Consider the following 17,241-nt stretch of genomic DNA (forward strand, 5'->3'; position numbering starts at 1 on the left):
GCACAACTACTCCTCCAATCTTTTTAACTACCCTTGCTTCTTCATAAAGTTGAAAGAGAACAATTGCTTTAAATGTCTCAAAAGACACATGGAGAGTATTTCAAAAAGAAATACACTTTAAGAGAGACCCAGAGCTGCATTATGTACCCAAGGATTAACTCAGAATTTGGAACAAAGGCTGAAATTTTGTCTGGACTGACTGAGCTACTGGACATTTTAAAAGAAAATAAAACCAGAAGGAATTTAAAGAAGGGAAGTATTATTCTGCCAGTGACTGATAGGATCTGATTCTGCCTGAAGCTGCAAGCAGGCTGAAGATTCCATCATAATGGATGTGTGAACCTTAGCTCACTTACTGATGTCCATAGCTGTGTTTCTCTCACAATTTGGAGTCTATGGTAAGTCGTGATGAACTCTGTGCTGCCACTTCTACAGTATAAGCAGTCACTCACACAGCCACAGTCTGTCACTACAGCAACAGCACTGTCACAACCTCTGAGCTACAGCGACTGTGGCCAACTTGGCGACTGTGCACACACGTGATGCAACAGTCATTCCTATTTTCCAGTCCTTGTTCCTTGCTGAAAACTTGAATACTATGCTTGCATTGTCTCTCATATGCAACATGCCAAGTTTCATAGAACTGAGAGACCACCATTCATGGATTCAAGGCAGAGGATTACATCTTATGCTCAGAGGAGGGTGATGCTTTATCTTTTATGGTTCTCATTTCTACACATAACTTTTTGCAGCTGAACTTCTCTTTGATCAATCAGCATTATCACAGATGCTGAATGCAGGCATTATACAGTTATCCAGGTCTTTGTTTTGCCATGACATTTGGTATTGTTTCCTCACCTGTTTGAATGCGACAGAAAGAATCTCCAGAATCTGTTAAAATTCCCTTCTGGTTCAACTTGACCTGCACTTATTGGGATGGTAAGCTCAGCTGCAGCCAAGGAACTGTAGAAAGAAGTTAGCTTTTAATTTTGCAAGTTTTCTGTGCTAGATTTATGATGTTGATGATAATTTTTTTCCTAAAGTGTTAACTTGTGATTTTATTTAAGGAAGTTTGGAGAAACTTTAGAAATCATATTGAAAGCTTTCTTATCTGCATAGGCCATCACAGATAGAAAATAATTGATTATTTCTGGCTTCTGTCATTAGTAGAGCATATGCCAGCAGCCAAGGTTTCTCACCATGTTGAGTCAGTCCTACAGGTGATGAGGTGCATGCAATTCAAAAGGATTTCACAAATAATCACAAGCAGTAAAGGACAATAAATTATCTCAGTTTTTATCCTAGATATTCAGCCTCTAGTTCTCTAGCATTTTATCTATGTCCCACCTTGCTTAACCAACAAGTCTCCGTTCCTCCTTGTGGACTAATCCATCTACCCACTCCTACTCCTTTTGTACTCAGCCTTTTTCAATTTTCTCCTCTACCACTACTAAGTTTAATACAGCATGCCCTAAACTTAGCTCTCCTGAACTTTGTCCCCAACAGATGACAAAAATCCCCAATCAACTTCCTTGCAAAGAATTCGTACTTAAATACAACAGGAAGTTTTCAAACCCCAACCCTGGAAAAAATACGAAATTTTCAGAAAATGAGGGGACAATAGAAAACAGAAAATACAGAATATAGAAAAATATAGAAATAGAAAATACTAGCAAGCTTTATCAATAAGTAATATAAATACAGTCATTCACTGATAGTGAATCTTACATATTTTCAGATTTTGACACCTAAGTAACTTGGGGAATAGGACTATCACGTTAGGTAAAAGGAAAAAAGACTTCTTACTTCAAACTAAGCTGATCTGTCAACAGGTACACTAATATATGTTTATACATTAGAGAAGAGAATAAAGCCAACAATACATATCACTAAAATACAGATTTCCAGCTGTTTTATGATAATTAATGCACGTGAATACATCTCTTGAAGCTATAAACAACTATTCTTTAGGTCTAGGCCTATGAATCATTAGAATTTCTATGTAAAATGTCTATTTCTATAATCATTCTTAACACTAAAATTGTCAAATTCATTGGATTAATATTCTCTCTGTAAGCCATACAAACGAAGAAATAGTATATCATAATGTAATACATGCATGACATGAAAACAAAGAAAACAAATATATAATGATTCTAGCTGTGACACAGTATGTTAGTGACATTGATAAACTGAATCTTCATGCTGATAGCATGTTGTCGTCCCAAATCTATTATGCTTCAGAACTGATGTATTATTATCTCTGGACAACTTTCACACTAGGAGATGATCCCTGCTAGCATAATTTTGGGATAAAATGAAGGGATTACAGACAAGATAAATTTCATTGTATTGTTACCTGAATTAGTATCAGCAAACAGGAATTTCATAGTCCATTTGCTAAAATACTTACATTTGGTGATTCCATTACAAACATACAAAGCATAAACCAGGCATGGTTCTATTAACACTACCTCAGCATTTATGCATCTGAACCAGTATTGTATCGTAATTGTTCTACATGGAACAATAGTATTTGGCTTTGTTCTGTTTTAATACGATATGCTTACATTTTTACTTTGAAGAAAATATATTGGGATCTTCTGGCAAATATTTGCAATATCTTTGAGTTTGCTGATAATGGCTGACTAATTGAATTTAACATACCATTCTCTTCCGCTGTTGATTTTAATTTGTGGCTAAGTGAAAGCTTAGGAGTTTTTGGGAGAAGAAAATCAATGTACTGTGTCAATATATATTACAGATTAATTAGTGGGCAACTGCAGATCTCCTCATTTAATCAAATAGCACATTGTCCCTTTTATAAAGTTAGGAGTTACCATTAGCAAAACAGAATTTGGACATAAAAATTTGATTTTTAGTGGAGTATAAACAAGCAAACAAAAAAAGGTAAATTTATGATCAACAGTTCAGAAATGGTACTGCTTTGTCAGGGTTTTTTTTTTCTTTTTTTGTGTGTGTATGCACCAGAAACTAATTATATTGATTTGGCATAAGAATGCCAAAACACAGTTCCAAAATTAGACACAGATTATTGACAAAGTTAAGTAGATATGGAACAGTTCTACATTGTAAATTGAAATAGTAATTTATATGGAAATCTCTATTTACAGTTACTTACCAGCAGTTGCGATCTCCAACTAGCTGGTAAAAATATTATGGACTAGGTATGTAACTCTTCTTAACTTCTGTGATTGGTCTTCCTTTATGCTATATTAATAATGTCATAATATTTGTAAAAAATATTTGCTAAGTAGTAAATAAGTCACAAACTAAGAATCAGATCTCGCAAATGTGTAATCATGCAAATAGTTTGCAATGGCCTGCAGACTTGGGCCATAGAGAATTAATACGATGTCCATTGCATTCTTAATGTCTTAAAGCAAGCAAGATTTGGCAGTCAGAGTTTCCATTTTGTATCTACTATGAGTCAGTATGACATTATTTAGACTAATTTTTAAAAAATCAGATGTAAGGCTGAGTAAGTTTGTTCCAGATGTTTTCCTATCGCAATAATTTTTTTTCAAATCACACTTTGTCTTCTGTGTCAACAGTTAGCATCATGCAAACACTTAAGAGTCACATACCCATAACTGCTATCGTGATATGTTGGAGAAAACACATCCATCTCTATAAGGTTGTCATGACCATTTGCAAGGACTGCTTGACTTTCTAATTCTCTATACATAAAGATACAAAAAGATTAAATTAGAGGTGCAATTTCAAATTAAAGAATGGGATGATCCCACAAAAAAGAATTATACTAATTCTGTTGTGTAACTCTGTGCAAAACTGAATGTGGGATTTATCTGCCTTCCATGATGTCTTCTGAACAACATGCTGGATTGCAGCCTGAAGACACAGTGTTATAAGGCTACCATGAGGTGACCATTACCCTCTGGTGACCCCTTATTTATGTGCAAGTCCTTGAATAAAATTCCTGACTGCTGCCTGTGGCAAGACAGGCTTAAGGACTGAACAGTGCATAGTGGGGGATGCTGTTTACTTGATGAGGCTGGACCAGAGATGAAGTAATAAAAGTGAACTGAGACTATTAAAAGACAGCCTCTTGCTGGCTATTTGGCACAGCCAGCCAGCCAGCAAAATACGCGGAGGGCTGGCTACCAGAGTGAATGGGGATCTCATGTTCTGCAAATGACAATGTGCAGCAGCAGGAGAGGCAAAGGAAGCATCACAGACTCTGGTTCTCTCAGGGAATAGTGAGGAAATGACGGGGCGAAACGAAGTAAGCCACTATTATTTTATTTAGAACTGCATATTTGTTTTATCCTATCTAAAACAGGGAATGATAACATAAAATACTTGGGTCCATTCTTACTTCAATGACTGTGTACCTCTGAAAACAGGAATGATAAACTCAAGGAATACTGTGCAAATGCTACTGAATTCTGGACTACTGGTGCTTGCCTAAGAGCCAAGGGACAAAATACACAGCATGATCAAATTCCAAGTACTTATGGTGACAGCAAGGGATATTTGACCAGGAAAGATGCCAGAGGGATCAAGCAAAAATCTAAAGCAAGACACTATAGACATCAAAGGAAGCTTATAAAAGCATATGGGCTTGGTGTTTTAGGATTCAAACAGATGCTCAGTGAGAACCCGACAGTAAGAGAATGTCAGAAGAAAACAGAACTTTTTGACTTTAGTCTTTGAAAACAATACTTAATTCCTAATGTGTTTATATAATGATCCCATAATTATGGCATGTCAATTTTTCAAATGCATTCATGCTGTCAGCAATCTAAACAGAGTCCTGTTTCTTGAATTTGCAGATCAGCAACGTGACACACCTACAGTGATAAACAGGGTCTTCAGAAGAGCAGGACTTGAACTCCATCCCCAGTTTGTACCTTTATTATGTACCATGCACCTTCTCAATAGAAGTAACATGTCTAATCAAGTCCATGTGTGAAAACCTGGAAGACTTACAGAACAGAACAATTCTGAATTTGATTAAACCAGGCAGTGTTTTAGTGGGTGGAATGTGTAAAATAGCTGGTTTGAGCAGACTTTAACCTCTAGCAACACTGTGCTTTTGCAGACAATCAATCAGCCTCTACACAAATTTATTTAAAACTTCCCTGGAAACTATCAACACCCTTTCCACACCTTAATCAATACTGAAGGCAATTGGATCATTGGCAATCTACCCCAATAAAGAAATATGGGTATGTTCATCACACTTTAGGAGTTTCTAAAATCTTCACATTCTAAAATGAATTTTGAATCAAGTTTACAGAACAGGTTTGAAGTAACACATTCCAGGAACTGTCTATACTATTTCTGAGATATTCCAGTATTTTAATTAAATCCTTCAAAATGCTAAAATATTTTCCAGCCATCAAGTATTTCTTCAGCCAATTCCTTCTTTTTTCTTGGCCAAATAAGTAGGTAAGTAGCTGAATACAGTAATGTACCTACCACTCTACTTTTAAGACTAAGTGGTAAAAGAAGACTAAGTAGTATCTGTATAAACTATGAAAAGCATGTTAGTTTCTTGGCTAGTTTCTATAAAAAATTCACAGTCCATCATACAAAATGCAGCCATCTTTGAAATGAGGTATTTTATGCACCAAATCTAGTAAGAAAAAGCAAAGCTCTTCTTTGATTCACTGGCACAATAGCACAGATTCTGGACAAGATTACATAATATTCTCAGAGATTTATTCCTTGACTGGAATATGTAAATTTCCCCTTCCCAACAAATTGATCTTTTACATTCAGTGCTTAAAATTAATGAAATACTTCCCAGGAAATGCACTAAGAGATGCTACCAGCTTATTTTTATCTACACATTTATGAGTTCTAACATACTTTTCCTCTGTCCATCTCTAACATTCATAATTGATTGTGCATTAGAAAAATTCTGCACATTCAAATATTTAACAGAGAGAGCATTTAAAGAAGTAATTTACTATGTATTTTTAAATATCAGTAATTTAGATTCTACTAAAACTAAGTCATGAGAATGTAACTACTGATACTGGTGCTCAAGAAATCATTACTAAAACTAGTAGGTGAATAAAAACTTAAAGTTCAATGATAATAAAAAACCTACTAACATTTAATTACTAAATCACCTTTTATCATATTGACTGAATATGACCTGACTCATAGTCATTTATTTGCATGACTTTGGCTGTCCAACCAGTAATTCAAGGAACAAAATGGAAAGCTTCTGATTTCTTCCAAAGTTCATACTATTCTCTAGTGCTGGTTCCTCCAGCAGATCTATTGGCTCTACAAATAAACCTAACTTACAGCAGGCTAGGGACCAGTCAAATAGTAAAGATCATTAAATGTGCAATGACTGCAGGTCCTGCAGTCTGCAGGAAACCTGCAGGAAATATTCTCTTACTGTCTTGCTTTTTTTGTTAATGTAGATTTTACTGAGCCCAAATAGAGGGAAGACAATTTCTGCCTCTGCTTGGTAACCTTATTGTCATTTAAAGATGGCATCAAAGATGCAAGAAGCACTCACATAATTCAATTCATTCAAGTTACAGTTTTAGGTGCTCATAAACATTTAAGCAAAGAGTCTTTTTATATTTAAAAAAATGTAAATTGGCGTTTCTGTTGGACATCACTGATCTGTTACCTCACAGTTCATCTACTTAGCCACTAACAGCAATGCTTCACACAAATGCATTAATTCTCATTAATAGTACTTTGCACAGAGCCAAACTGCAGTATGTTCTAGTAAATACACAACTGAATCCAATATTATGAAATACATATTTTGAAGTCACTTTCACTACTACTGCAGGGTGATAGGGACTAAAACCTCCTCCAGGCTTTGCAAATACATCCCTGTCTCCTACATGCACATACACATACCCAGCCAATTCACTGCTCAGCTATACATGACAGTAAACTGTATGTCATTTTTATGCCACCCATCATCAATATGAGCCCATAGAGCTAGAAAGATAGTTGTGTATATATGCTGACATTCACATTCTCTACCTCTAAATGGCTGTCATCTAAGTCAGATAAAAAAAAAAAAGAGAAGGAAAAAACCCCCAACAATAAGCATAAGCTAGAATATTGCTAAAGAGGAAATAAACTTTCTTTTAGTCCAAGAAAAGGATGAAGAAAGAGACCTATCACAAAGTTGTTAATATAGTTGAAACTGAGCCTGAAAATCACACTCAGCAGGGAACCTTAACCAAAAGGGAAAAATCAATGACAAATAAGATGGGTACTTCACCTCCAGAGTTCCAACCAAGTAAGACTATTAGAAAAACCACAGTAGTAGGGCTGTGTCAGTTTTTACATGAAATTTTTACATTTTAACTTATTCGCAAGTGTTCAAAACTTGAACACTCAAAACACTCTTAGGTTTCCATCAGGAATATTTAAAAGATGAAAAGACCTTACAACAAATACTTAAGGTTGGAAGTGGCATTCTCATTCAAGTAGTCCTACACCTTTTAAACACAATAAAAATATATATGTCAATAGAAGCAAACATCAAAGACCTTACCCATCTACCTGAGATTAACTAGCATCAGGAAAACATTAAACACCTTTTTCCCACTACAAATTTTTTTGTTCTATAAGAAAATTCTTTCTTAATGTACTAGATTGTTTGAATATGATGATGAAATCTCTTCAGTGGAATGCTGTTCCACAGTGCTTATGTCTCATAACACAGGAGAGTCCAAGAAAACTAAGAAAAGGAACAGCAATTCCAACTGTCTTACAGAGGAGCTGCCTGAAACATCTATGGTGATAAAAACTACTTAAAAGAGAATCTTAAGGTCATGTATCTTTGAAATTAGTCAAAATCATCTTCGCTATCTATAAAACATAATTTAAAGGGATTCAAAGAATAAACCAAAGGGATTTCATAAACATTTTTGAGAATTACTGTCAACTTCACTATAGTAATAAATGCTCAGTTTAATAACTAAATTGGAATATTATGGCTTTCTTTAATAAAAAAATAGTGCTGATTGAGTGTTACATGAGTACTAATTAATCACTGTAGTTAAATTCAGCTCTGTGCCAGTAAGTCCTATCAATTTTTTTTATAAATCATTCTGCATCTAAAAAAGCTAGCGTCACCCTTCATATTAGCTGCTTCTTTCCTAGAACCAGTTATCAAGGACAAATTTATCATTTATCACCAGAACTGAGTTCTTTTGTCTCACCAAATCCTAGGCACCTTTAAAAACACCTAGTTTCACATAAGTATTTCTTTAAAGGTACCAAGTATAAGAGTTAAAACTATTACTGAAAGTTATTTAACATTTGATCTGTATGATGGTATATATTTGACACATAACATATCTGGCAAGCAAGGCAAGAAATTTCTTCAAACAGGCAAAATTCACAGATTATGAACAGGAAGGAAAATGCTTGTCTGGAAAAATTAATATACTCATTACTTTGGAATAGGACTGTAAGGGAGAAGATTGTCACTGTAGATTTTAGAGTGAGGACATATTTTTTAGGACTGAAAACTTTTCAGTTTTGCTTGCTGAATGAGGGGAAGTATTAGCTGCGGGTCAACTTTCATTAAGCTAAATGTTTTCTTTAGAATTGCCAGAGTCTGTAGTAGTACCTAAGTAATTACCTGCTTTCCAGTGGCGCATTACTGCCAAGCACCCAGCTGTCCTGCAGCTGGACTGACTCAGGTGTGGTTTGCAGCTCGGCGGGCAAAGCAGCCGGCGGGGCCGGACTCTGATTCCTCCTATTTGTCAGTGAGTTTCTGTTAAGTGAGGTGATGGATGGGTGATGCTGTGCTGAATGTTGCTTGTGAGAAGGTGGCAAAGGCTGCAGGGTCGACTGGCCTTGGTTATTTGGAGGTTGTTCTAAGAAGAAAGAAAATTAAAGTTCGTTATACAACATCTTGGCATTTACTACAACCAAAGCAGAACGAGAAATTCAATTTAATCCTATCATCTAATATATTTGCATATTATTCTATTAGCAGACATTCAGTGACATTCTGTAAGAGCAAGTTTACCCTTGATACACCAAGTTCTAATTAATATACAACAGATGGTAAAATTGCTTTTGGTTTTAATTTCAGGTTTTTTTTTTTAATCTGGTTTTATTAACACCTACAGAAAATAGCATCTGACAGATCCCCTAATGTGCCTTTAGACTTCAGCTTTTTTTAACAAACCAACCCTGAAATTAAATGGGTAATTTCAGTAGAACACAAAGGTTTTCAAAATGCATATAATCCCTATAATTATTTAATGGAGTTTTTTAAGCTTTATTTAACTGCAATAAATTATTACAAGCTAGTTGCTAAACAGCAGTAGACTACTCTAGTTTAGTGCATTTCAAATAAGGCAGATCTGCACTATGATCTCCTAATAGATGCTAAGTATTCTTTAGCAGAAGGTCACTCTGTGAAGCAGATGTTGCTTCATGGATATTTAACAGACTGATTCACATCTGATTACAACGTCAGAAGACTCATATACTTAATGACCGTCACATCCATTAGAACACACACAGAACAGATTTTCCAATTTCACACCATGCAATATAACTACAGCTTGGAGGAAGTCACAGGTGATAAGAGAGTCAGGCCATCAAAACAAAAGGAAATATTTTCTGACTTAACCAAAGCACACAACGCCCATGAAGCTTGAACCCAAAACCTCATAACAGCAAAACCTGCAAACAAATACCTCCATCAATGTTAGGTTTTAACAATCTCTTCTGTAAAATTAGGGCAAATAAGTCATAAATTGAAGACAAACCTTTTACAACACAATGCACACAAAATTAAAGAAACCTTGACACTTAATTTACCACAATTTAGCAGTGAGTGATGACACTTAAACATGTAACACTTAACAATTATGTAATTCACATTGCAATATGTTTCCTAAACTAATGTAGCAGAACATACTTCATAATATAAATGCAAGTGTTAAGCAGAGCAGAAGATACAGGGCATGCACTTTTCTTGCAGTGCAAAAGCTTTCAGGTAGTTTTTAAATTAGTTGTTTGATTTCCATAAGCAATTCCCTTTTGGAACTGGTTATAACTGCAAATTGTTACAAACTCAATAATAAAACACTGGTACAGAGAACACAGGAAAAGTATTGATGTTGAAACAGACGTTTCCAATAACTTACAGGTGACTACTATAAAATTAACTTAACTGTGAGCAATTTCCCAGGTCGTGAACATAAGATAACACAAAAATGTTAAGAAGTAGACTTAAATAGGAAAAACAAGTCTTTGGAATAATTTCCTTTCTGAGAACCACATTCTCCTTTCCAGTGATTTTTGTGTGGTCAACATGACTTTTGTCACAAACAACAGCAATGCTGAATCTCTCATTAAAAGAATGACAGCATTTATACTGCCAGTAAGATTTTCAACACCAAATCCCTAATATATTAATGAAAAATTCCCATCCAGGTAGGAACTGATCAGCTTTATCTTCACCAACACTGACACAAAGGCTGTCACTGCATGTGATTACAATCACTATCAAGGGCTTTAAGCCACATTTCAACAAGCCAGCTAAAGGAAAAGTTAACAGACCAACACTAGAGCAAAGAATTTTCCCCATATCTACTTAAAATTTTATCTGATTTAGATTACAAGCTATTTATCAGCTGGTGCAAAATTAATTGTGGCCTTATATTTTGTAATATATAGGTGCATGTGTGTATAAAAAATTATATATGTGCACATGTGTCTGTGTAAGTATTTACACACGTGTATATGCAAATATATCTGTATAAATTATTAATTACACTAATTAAATTACAAAAATTACAGAAAAATGGCAGGTGGGATGAAGAAATTCACATTAATTTATTTTTAATCAGATAGATTAATTAAAATCGTTCTTAGGATCTGAATTTTCTTTTTTATTCCCCTTTTTGACTCTCCTACCCGCCTAGCCTTTTGGGACAGTTTTGCCATGATCAGTGCAAAACCCTCCTCCACTGAAGCTCCTACCAGCTAAAATATTATCCTGACATCCCTCTTGTTCATTAATTTCTCTTCTCATTTACAATCTCTGCTGAAAATCAATCTTTTAGTCTATCATTTTAGTACTAAAGGTCTTGCACCATTCTCTGCTAAAGACAAAGTAAAGGATTAATCATCGTTGTTCTCTTGCACAAAGATGGGTGTGAGTGCCAGGCTTGTCTCAGGTAGGTGTCAGACCTTCCCACACACTCTACTACCAGTGAGGAATACGGATAGTGAAGGTTCTGTAAAGGATATTTATGTACTCCCCAAATAAATGCACAGATCCAGTAATTACCCAGATAATGTGCTGGAAGAGTGAAGTTGTATTACTCAGACCATAGGCCAGCTATCGAGGATTTAGATTATTCCCCTATAAATTTACTATGAACCAAAAGGCCCTTCTGCTATATAACATATAAACATTACTGACACTGAAGATACAGAGGAACAAATCAAAGAAATTAGGAGAGGCTAGAAGGGAGCTAGAAGGCCACAGCAAGTGCAATTTAGCAAAGATCACTTGTCTTCCAATCCCACTTTCTCTCTCCATAGGATGCTGTCAAGTGACAATTTCTAGTGTCTGAGGGGGGCTTCAATTGGCAGGGGATCTACAGCTTCCTCAAAATCAAAAATGCCTGAAAAATCTGGAATGATTTATTTCTTTTCTAATTGTGCAAAAGCTACAGGTAGAATTGCATTTAACAAGGTTAGATTTTCTATAAATCAACAGAGGTAAAATCTATATTCCTCTAAATTTCCTCAGTCTTACACTGTCATTCTGAATGAGAGATCACTCAGGACTGCTCTTTGGATCTTTTCTTCAACTGGCCAGATTTCCCCAATACACAGTTCTTCTGATTGCTGCACAATTTCTAACAAAAACCTTAATGTTGCACCACTGATTTGTGAGGAAGAGATAATCATCACAATAGTCATGTTTTGAATACTGCTCTTAAACTGGAGCCAGATTCCCCTTCTCACTCTTTTAAGGAGTTAAGAGCTACAGAACAGCTTTCAGTATTACTGAGGCGCTCACAAAGATATCAGTCTTACGGAGTAAAAGCCTCTCAACATCCCTGTGACACTGAAAATATTCTCACTGCAGAAGCAGGGAAACTGAGGCATATATGTTAGGTGATTCACACAGCTCTCCTGAGAAATCAGCATTACTGCCAGAATAGTTCCAGGTTTTTTTTGCTTTTCCTACTTAAGGAGTTTATAAGGACATTGGGAGTTGCATGACACGATACGTACTTCATAAACTCTGCAGCACTGGACACTACTCCCTGTAATAATAGCCCTGCATGTGCCACAATGTCTGGTGTCGAGACTCTGTAACTCCTCTTTCCTCCCTATCAACCAGTGTGTTGGAAAATGGGAGTCCTGGAGGGAAATACTTCTTCCCTTGGTTATTGAAAAGACAGCAGCCCTGGGACTTGGCCAGATCTCTCACAGCAAACCACTTATTAGAAGAAAAATCATTCAAATCTGATAAAGTGCAATTGGGTTGAAATACATAAAAATTATTCCAGAAAGGTACAGTTGCTTTGCTTTAAATTGGATTTTAAATGCTATCTTAATTGAGTTAATCAAAATGGGAATGTCTAATTTACACTAAAAATATGCAGATATGGGTACAGGTAGGCTTATGTCTAAAAGTGTTAAGTTTAAATTATAATGTTCTTGTTCAGTCTAGACCTTAATGACTGTAGAGCAATCCCATTCATCTTAAAGAGAAGATTTCTGCAGCAAGAAGCAAATGTAAACTGGCCCATCAACCAGCCTGTCAAAGTTCTTCAGGTGCAACAAATAAACTCCATATTTTTGAGGCAGTTGTTGAGTAAGTCAGCATCAATAATTATGTATGTGAACATATGTACTGATCTCGGAAAAGTCACAAGAAATTTTGTAGAAAGCTGTCTTACTACAGTTACATGATTTTTGCAAAACATATTTAAATTGTTATTTACCCTAGGGAACCACAGTGAAGCAAAGCAGCCATTTCAATTGCAGAGGTAAATTATATGCAGCTCTGTAGCTTTTCACAAAACCTTTTCCTCTTTTATTTTTCAAAAAGTAATTTACATTTAATTAATTTTATCATTTAATTGTTACAGAATTTGAACAGCATATGAAGGAGAGACATTTATGATACCTACAGCCATGCGGGGGAAAGGGGTTAATTCAGAGGCAGAAAAGCAGACCAAGTATCCATGAAAAAAAGTAATTTGTTTCATATTTTCTATAACAGATAGATCATTGAGACCTGTCAGCTAGCTACTGATGTAAGAAAAAGAGGTGATTTCCATTTGATAAGGATTAGGCTTTTAAACAGTGTATAATTAATGTGAACTTGGAGTTTCCATGACAAACACAAAAGCAAAGTCTTCCATTATGACATAAACATTTCAAATGTGAAAAAAAGAGTTATTCAATATCTATGTCTGAGAGACTCTTAACTCTTTCTGGTCAGGCTGCTCCTTTTCTATTCTCTTAGAAGAGTCTCTGCCATGGTAAAGAAAATATCCCTAATACATACTAGAAATAAGGATCTGGAGTAGACTGAATGTTTTAGAAAACTGGTAACAAAAAATACAACCTTTTGTTTGCAGGTCACTGGTCCCTGGTCTGCTAGCCCCTGACTGCTAGCAGTAAAAAGTAATTTCTCTAAGAACTGGTTTGATTTCCTCAACAAAACCCTTCAATGGACTTGAAATTTTACCTAATTGACACATGGCCGTATCTCCAAAAGAACTGTAAGCAGAAGTGGGATTTACATCAGAAGTCCCTGCAAATTGAAGAGAGTGGGTATTATGACTTAATTAGTCCTAGAGCTCCCAGAGGAGCTCTTTTTTAAACTACCTGCTTACAGAGGGTAAGACAGGCTACCTGTACTGCTACGGCCATGGCTTCAGGGATTCTGTGGGCAGTAAAACTGATCACTCCAGCTGGGAGCACCTTCCATGAGAAGCCACATTTAATTAATGAAAATGTAAAGAAGGTTATGTGTTCAGAAAAAAAGGGAGTATTTAAGCGTTCATTTGTAATTAGGCACATCTGTCCTTTGAATGAACCACTGCTTCAGTTTTTTCTGCCAGGGTGTGCAAGGCTCAAAGCTTCCTTTCTGATCGTTTACTACAAGCCATAGGGGTAATTCAAGACAAGTTGCTGTATGTACTTTTTTTGTGGCTAATCCCAAGTATTTGCTTAGTCTTATTCACATCCAAATTGGCTCTGCTCTGCCAACTGCTTTAAGGATCCAAACCACATGCTCAACCCAGGGAATGCGGTGACACACTGCCTACCACCAGAGGAGAGTCCTTTCACTCTGCTTTGTTGTCAGCTTGCCCATCCTTTTCTGCGTGGTTTACAATTAATGGACATAGAGATGGAAACAGAATTAACCTGAAGCCACTGCTGCTGACTTCCCCTTGAAGCACTCTGTGCTCCTGTGCTATATACACGGTGACAAGCATAAGGAGAAGTGACAAGGACACTTTGATCCAGATACGCACCTTGTGTGTGTGTGTATACTATTATAATATAAAATGGGCAAAAGGCAAACAAGTAGCTTGATCAAAGTGGGACAATGCTTGTCTCCTCATCAGTGCAATGCCTGTAGGGTCTGACAATCTGTCAAGCTACCTGGGAGTGAGAAACTCCCAGTGAATTTAATGCAGGATAAGCTCTGAAAGATTGCATTGCCTTGCTTATGATTGCCTTGCTTATGATCCTAAGTTTGGCAGAAATAATAAAGAAAACCTTAATTTTGTTATTTATATTACACATTTTCCTTTAGATCTCAGCATGACTTTACTTTTTAAAGAGAAATAAACGCTTCTGCTCTGAATGGGAAGAATGACTTATTTGATTGTGGAGAAACTCAGAATGATCCCATGGTTCACATGTGGTGTCTGTCTAAGACCAGATGACGAGAGGAGAGAAATAGCTGGAGCTACCTGGAGGGCAGTAGGGTAGTCCCTAACATGCAACATTGGTGTTTAAAATTTAAAATTTTGTGTACTACAAAGTACATGCTGATAATTTCCTACACCCTATAAGGACACTGTTCTTTAATATACACAGGAAGACAAAGAAACAAGTCATGCAAAATAACTGCAAGCTTTAGGAACTGAAGAAAAAATACTTTTACCAATGTCTTTCAGTTGTGTTATCCACAGGAGCTTTATACTTCCAGTTAAAGCTACACTTGTAACTTTGGCTGTTTCACATCCACTGAGCATAGTATTTCCCCTGAACAGCTTCATAGTGATAATATCTGTGCATTCTCAGATGTTTTGTAATTCAGCTCTCCCTAATGTTTTAGAACCTTACTGCAGAAATAGAAAGCACCAGTTACTAGTCTATTCACAAAAACTTTGTAAAGTATGTGAACTGAACTTTAAACTTGCTTGAAAGGCACATCTTTTTGTCCCTGATATTTTTAGTATAAACAAGCTGAAAAGCTATACCCTGTATGATATGTGACCCTATGAAGATAGATAACATAACTTTCTATTTTATGGCATTTACTTTGAAAATCTGATTAAGATAGATGTCTCCAGTTTGTAATTCTTCAATGTCATGTTGTCACAGTTCCCATCAGCAAGATGCTTTAAAGCCTTTCGATTAATATTGTATGCCAGAACTGAAATTACATCCTTTGTCGTTTAGTTCTTAATGGTGCAAGTGATATCTATCAAGTAGTGTTTTATGAAGCATGTGTGATTTTTATTACAGGCTGTTTTCACAAATCTTCTTCAGGTTTCATAAAGACTGTTCATGGTTCACAACAAATATGCCTTGCATTTAAAATCATGCCAATTCTCAATGGAAAATATACCTTGGATTTTTCAGCAAGGTTTATGAATAGAACAAAACTCTTCCTTAATTTAAATCTGTATATAATCATCTTAATTAGCAAAGCAAAAATATTACTGTAAGCCCCTCCACTTTGCACGAGAACTCTATAGTATAAAAACCCTCCCAACAACAAAAAATGTAATAATGTATTCACAAGTTTCACAAGTAAAATGTTACGTTTGCCAAATCTTCTAAGTGCTCTAATATTTAAAATAAAGATGGCACACAGGTAAAACAGAAGCTGCAACATTCCCCTCTAATCCAAGTACAACAAAGATCTCAATTTGCAGCATCCATATTTGTAAAACAAGATACACATAGTCAAAATCTCTTCAATTTACTGGAAACCAAATAGTTAGGGGCAGCTGAGAAGTAATCTTAGGGTTGGCTATTTTTGGTCAACCTGCCATTTAAGCAGAAATCTGCAAAGACAATAAAACTTAGGCCTTAGATGACACATGAGCAGAACATATTTTTCAAGTATTTTTTTGTCGAAAGACATAAAGAACTTTCTCTTGATGCCGAACAAAGTTAGGCAAATACACTGCAGGAAGAAATACTGCCTATTGAGAAGAAAGTGGGCATTTCTTCCACAGATGGTGGTGAAAGGAAAAATCGCAGGATTTACTTCTTAAAGGTTTATTAAATGTTGTTTCCACTCTCTGTTGTTCACTGTGGGAACGGAACCAGCTCACTTTTAAAGCATTTTTTCCATTAGCTGGAATCAATTCTCAAGGCATTCCAACATAAACACCTCCAGCCTGCAACCACTCCATTAACCCCTTCAATACATATGTAACACACAGTCAACATTATGGCAGGCAAAACCTGTTTAAGTTAAATACCATACAGTGATAATGTCTTCTTATCTGGTACTTGTATAGGGGCTAACAAAAGGTAGTTACAAAAGCATGTGGGGCGAAAGAACTCAGATTTGGAGAACAAATACACCCGGCTCAAGGAAAACCACTGATGTTACCATCCATAAGGCAGACATTTAAAGTAACAAAGTAAACTGGACTTTGCCAGTTTTCAACTGAATTGTGGAAGCTTAATCAGCTTATGAAAGCCCAACCCGAGATAAATATTTCCGCTTCAGTGAAAAAAGCTATAGTGGAACTAGTTCAGCAAACAACCTTCCTAATAGTGGCCTCTTTATCCCCAGAAGGATTTAAGAAGAAAGATGAAAAAAGAAAAACACAGAAACACTGCTAAAGTAAATTGAAATTTAACCTGCTGGGGTGACATGCTTAGGATTTTGCTTCACAAGAAAATGAAATAAAATGGAGAATATAAAACCCATGATGGCAACTATGCACACAGGATAAACGAGAAGCAATAGTGTACTTCCAGTCCTGCTGTTGTATTACAGGA

General features: G+C 35.9%; 1 protein-coding gene across 1 annotated transcript in view; it reads right to left on the reverse strand.

The window, feature by feature from the left end:
* Positions 1-17,241, reverse strand: part of TENM3 (teneurin transmembrane protein 3) — a 1,268,339-nt gene that overhangs the window by 131,119 nt on the left and 1,119,979 nt on the right. The window contains exon 12 of the mRNA XM_017744521.1: positions 8,627-8,864. Within this exon, the coding sequence (XP_017600010.1) occupies positions 8,627-8,864 (238 nt within the window). The remainder of the gene's footprint in view (positions 1-8,626; positions 8,865-17,241) is intronic.

This window comes from Corvus brachyrhynchos, unplaced genomic scaffold (genome assembly GCF_000691975.1).
Source record: "Corvus brachyrhynchos isolate BGI_N302 unplaced genomic scaffold, ASM69197v1 scaffold17, whole genome shotgun sequence".
NCBI classification, from domain to species: Eukaryota; Metazoa; Chordata; class Aves; order Passeriformes; family Corvidae; genus Corvus; species Corvus brachyrhynchos.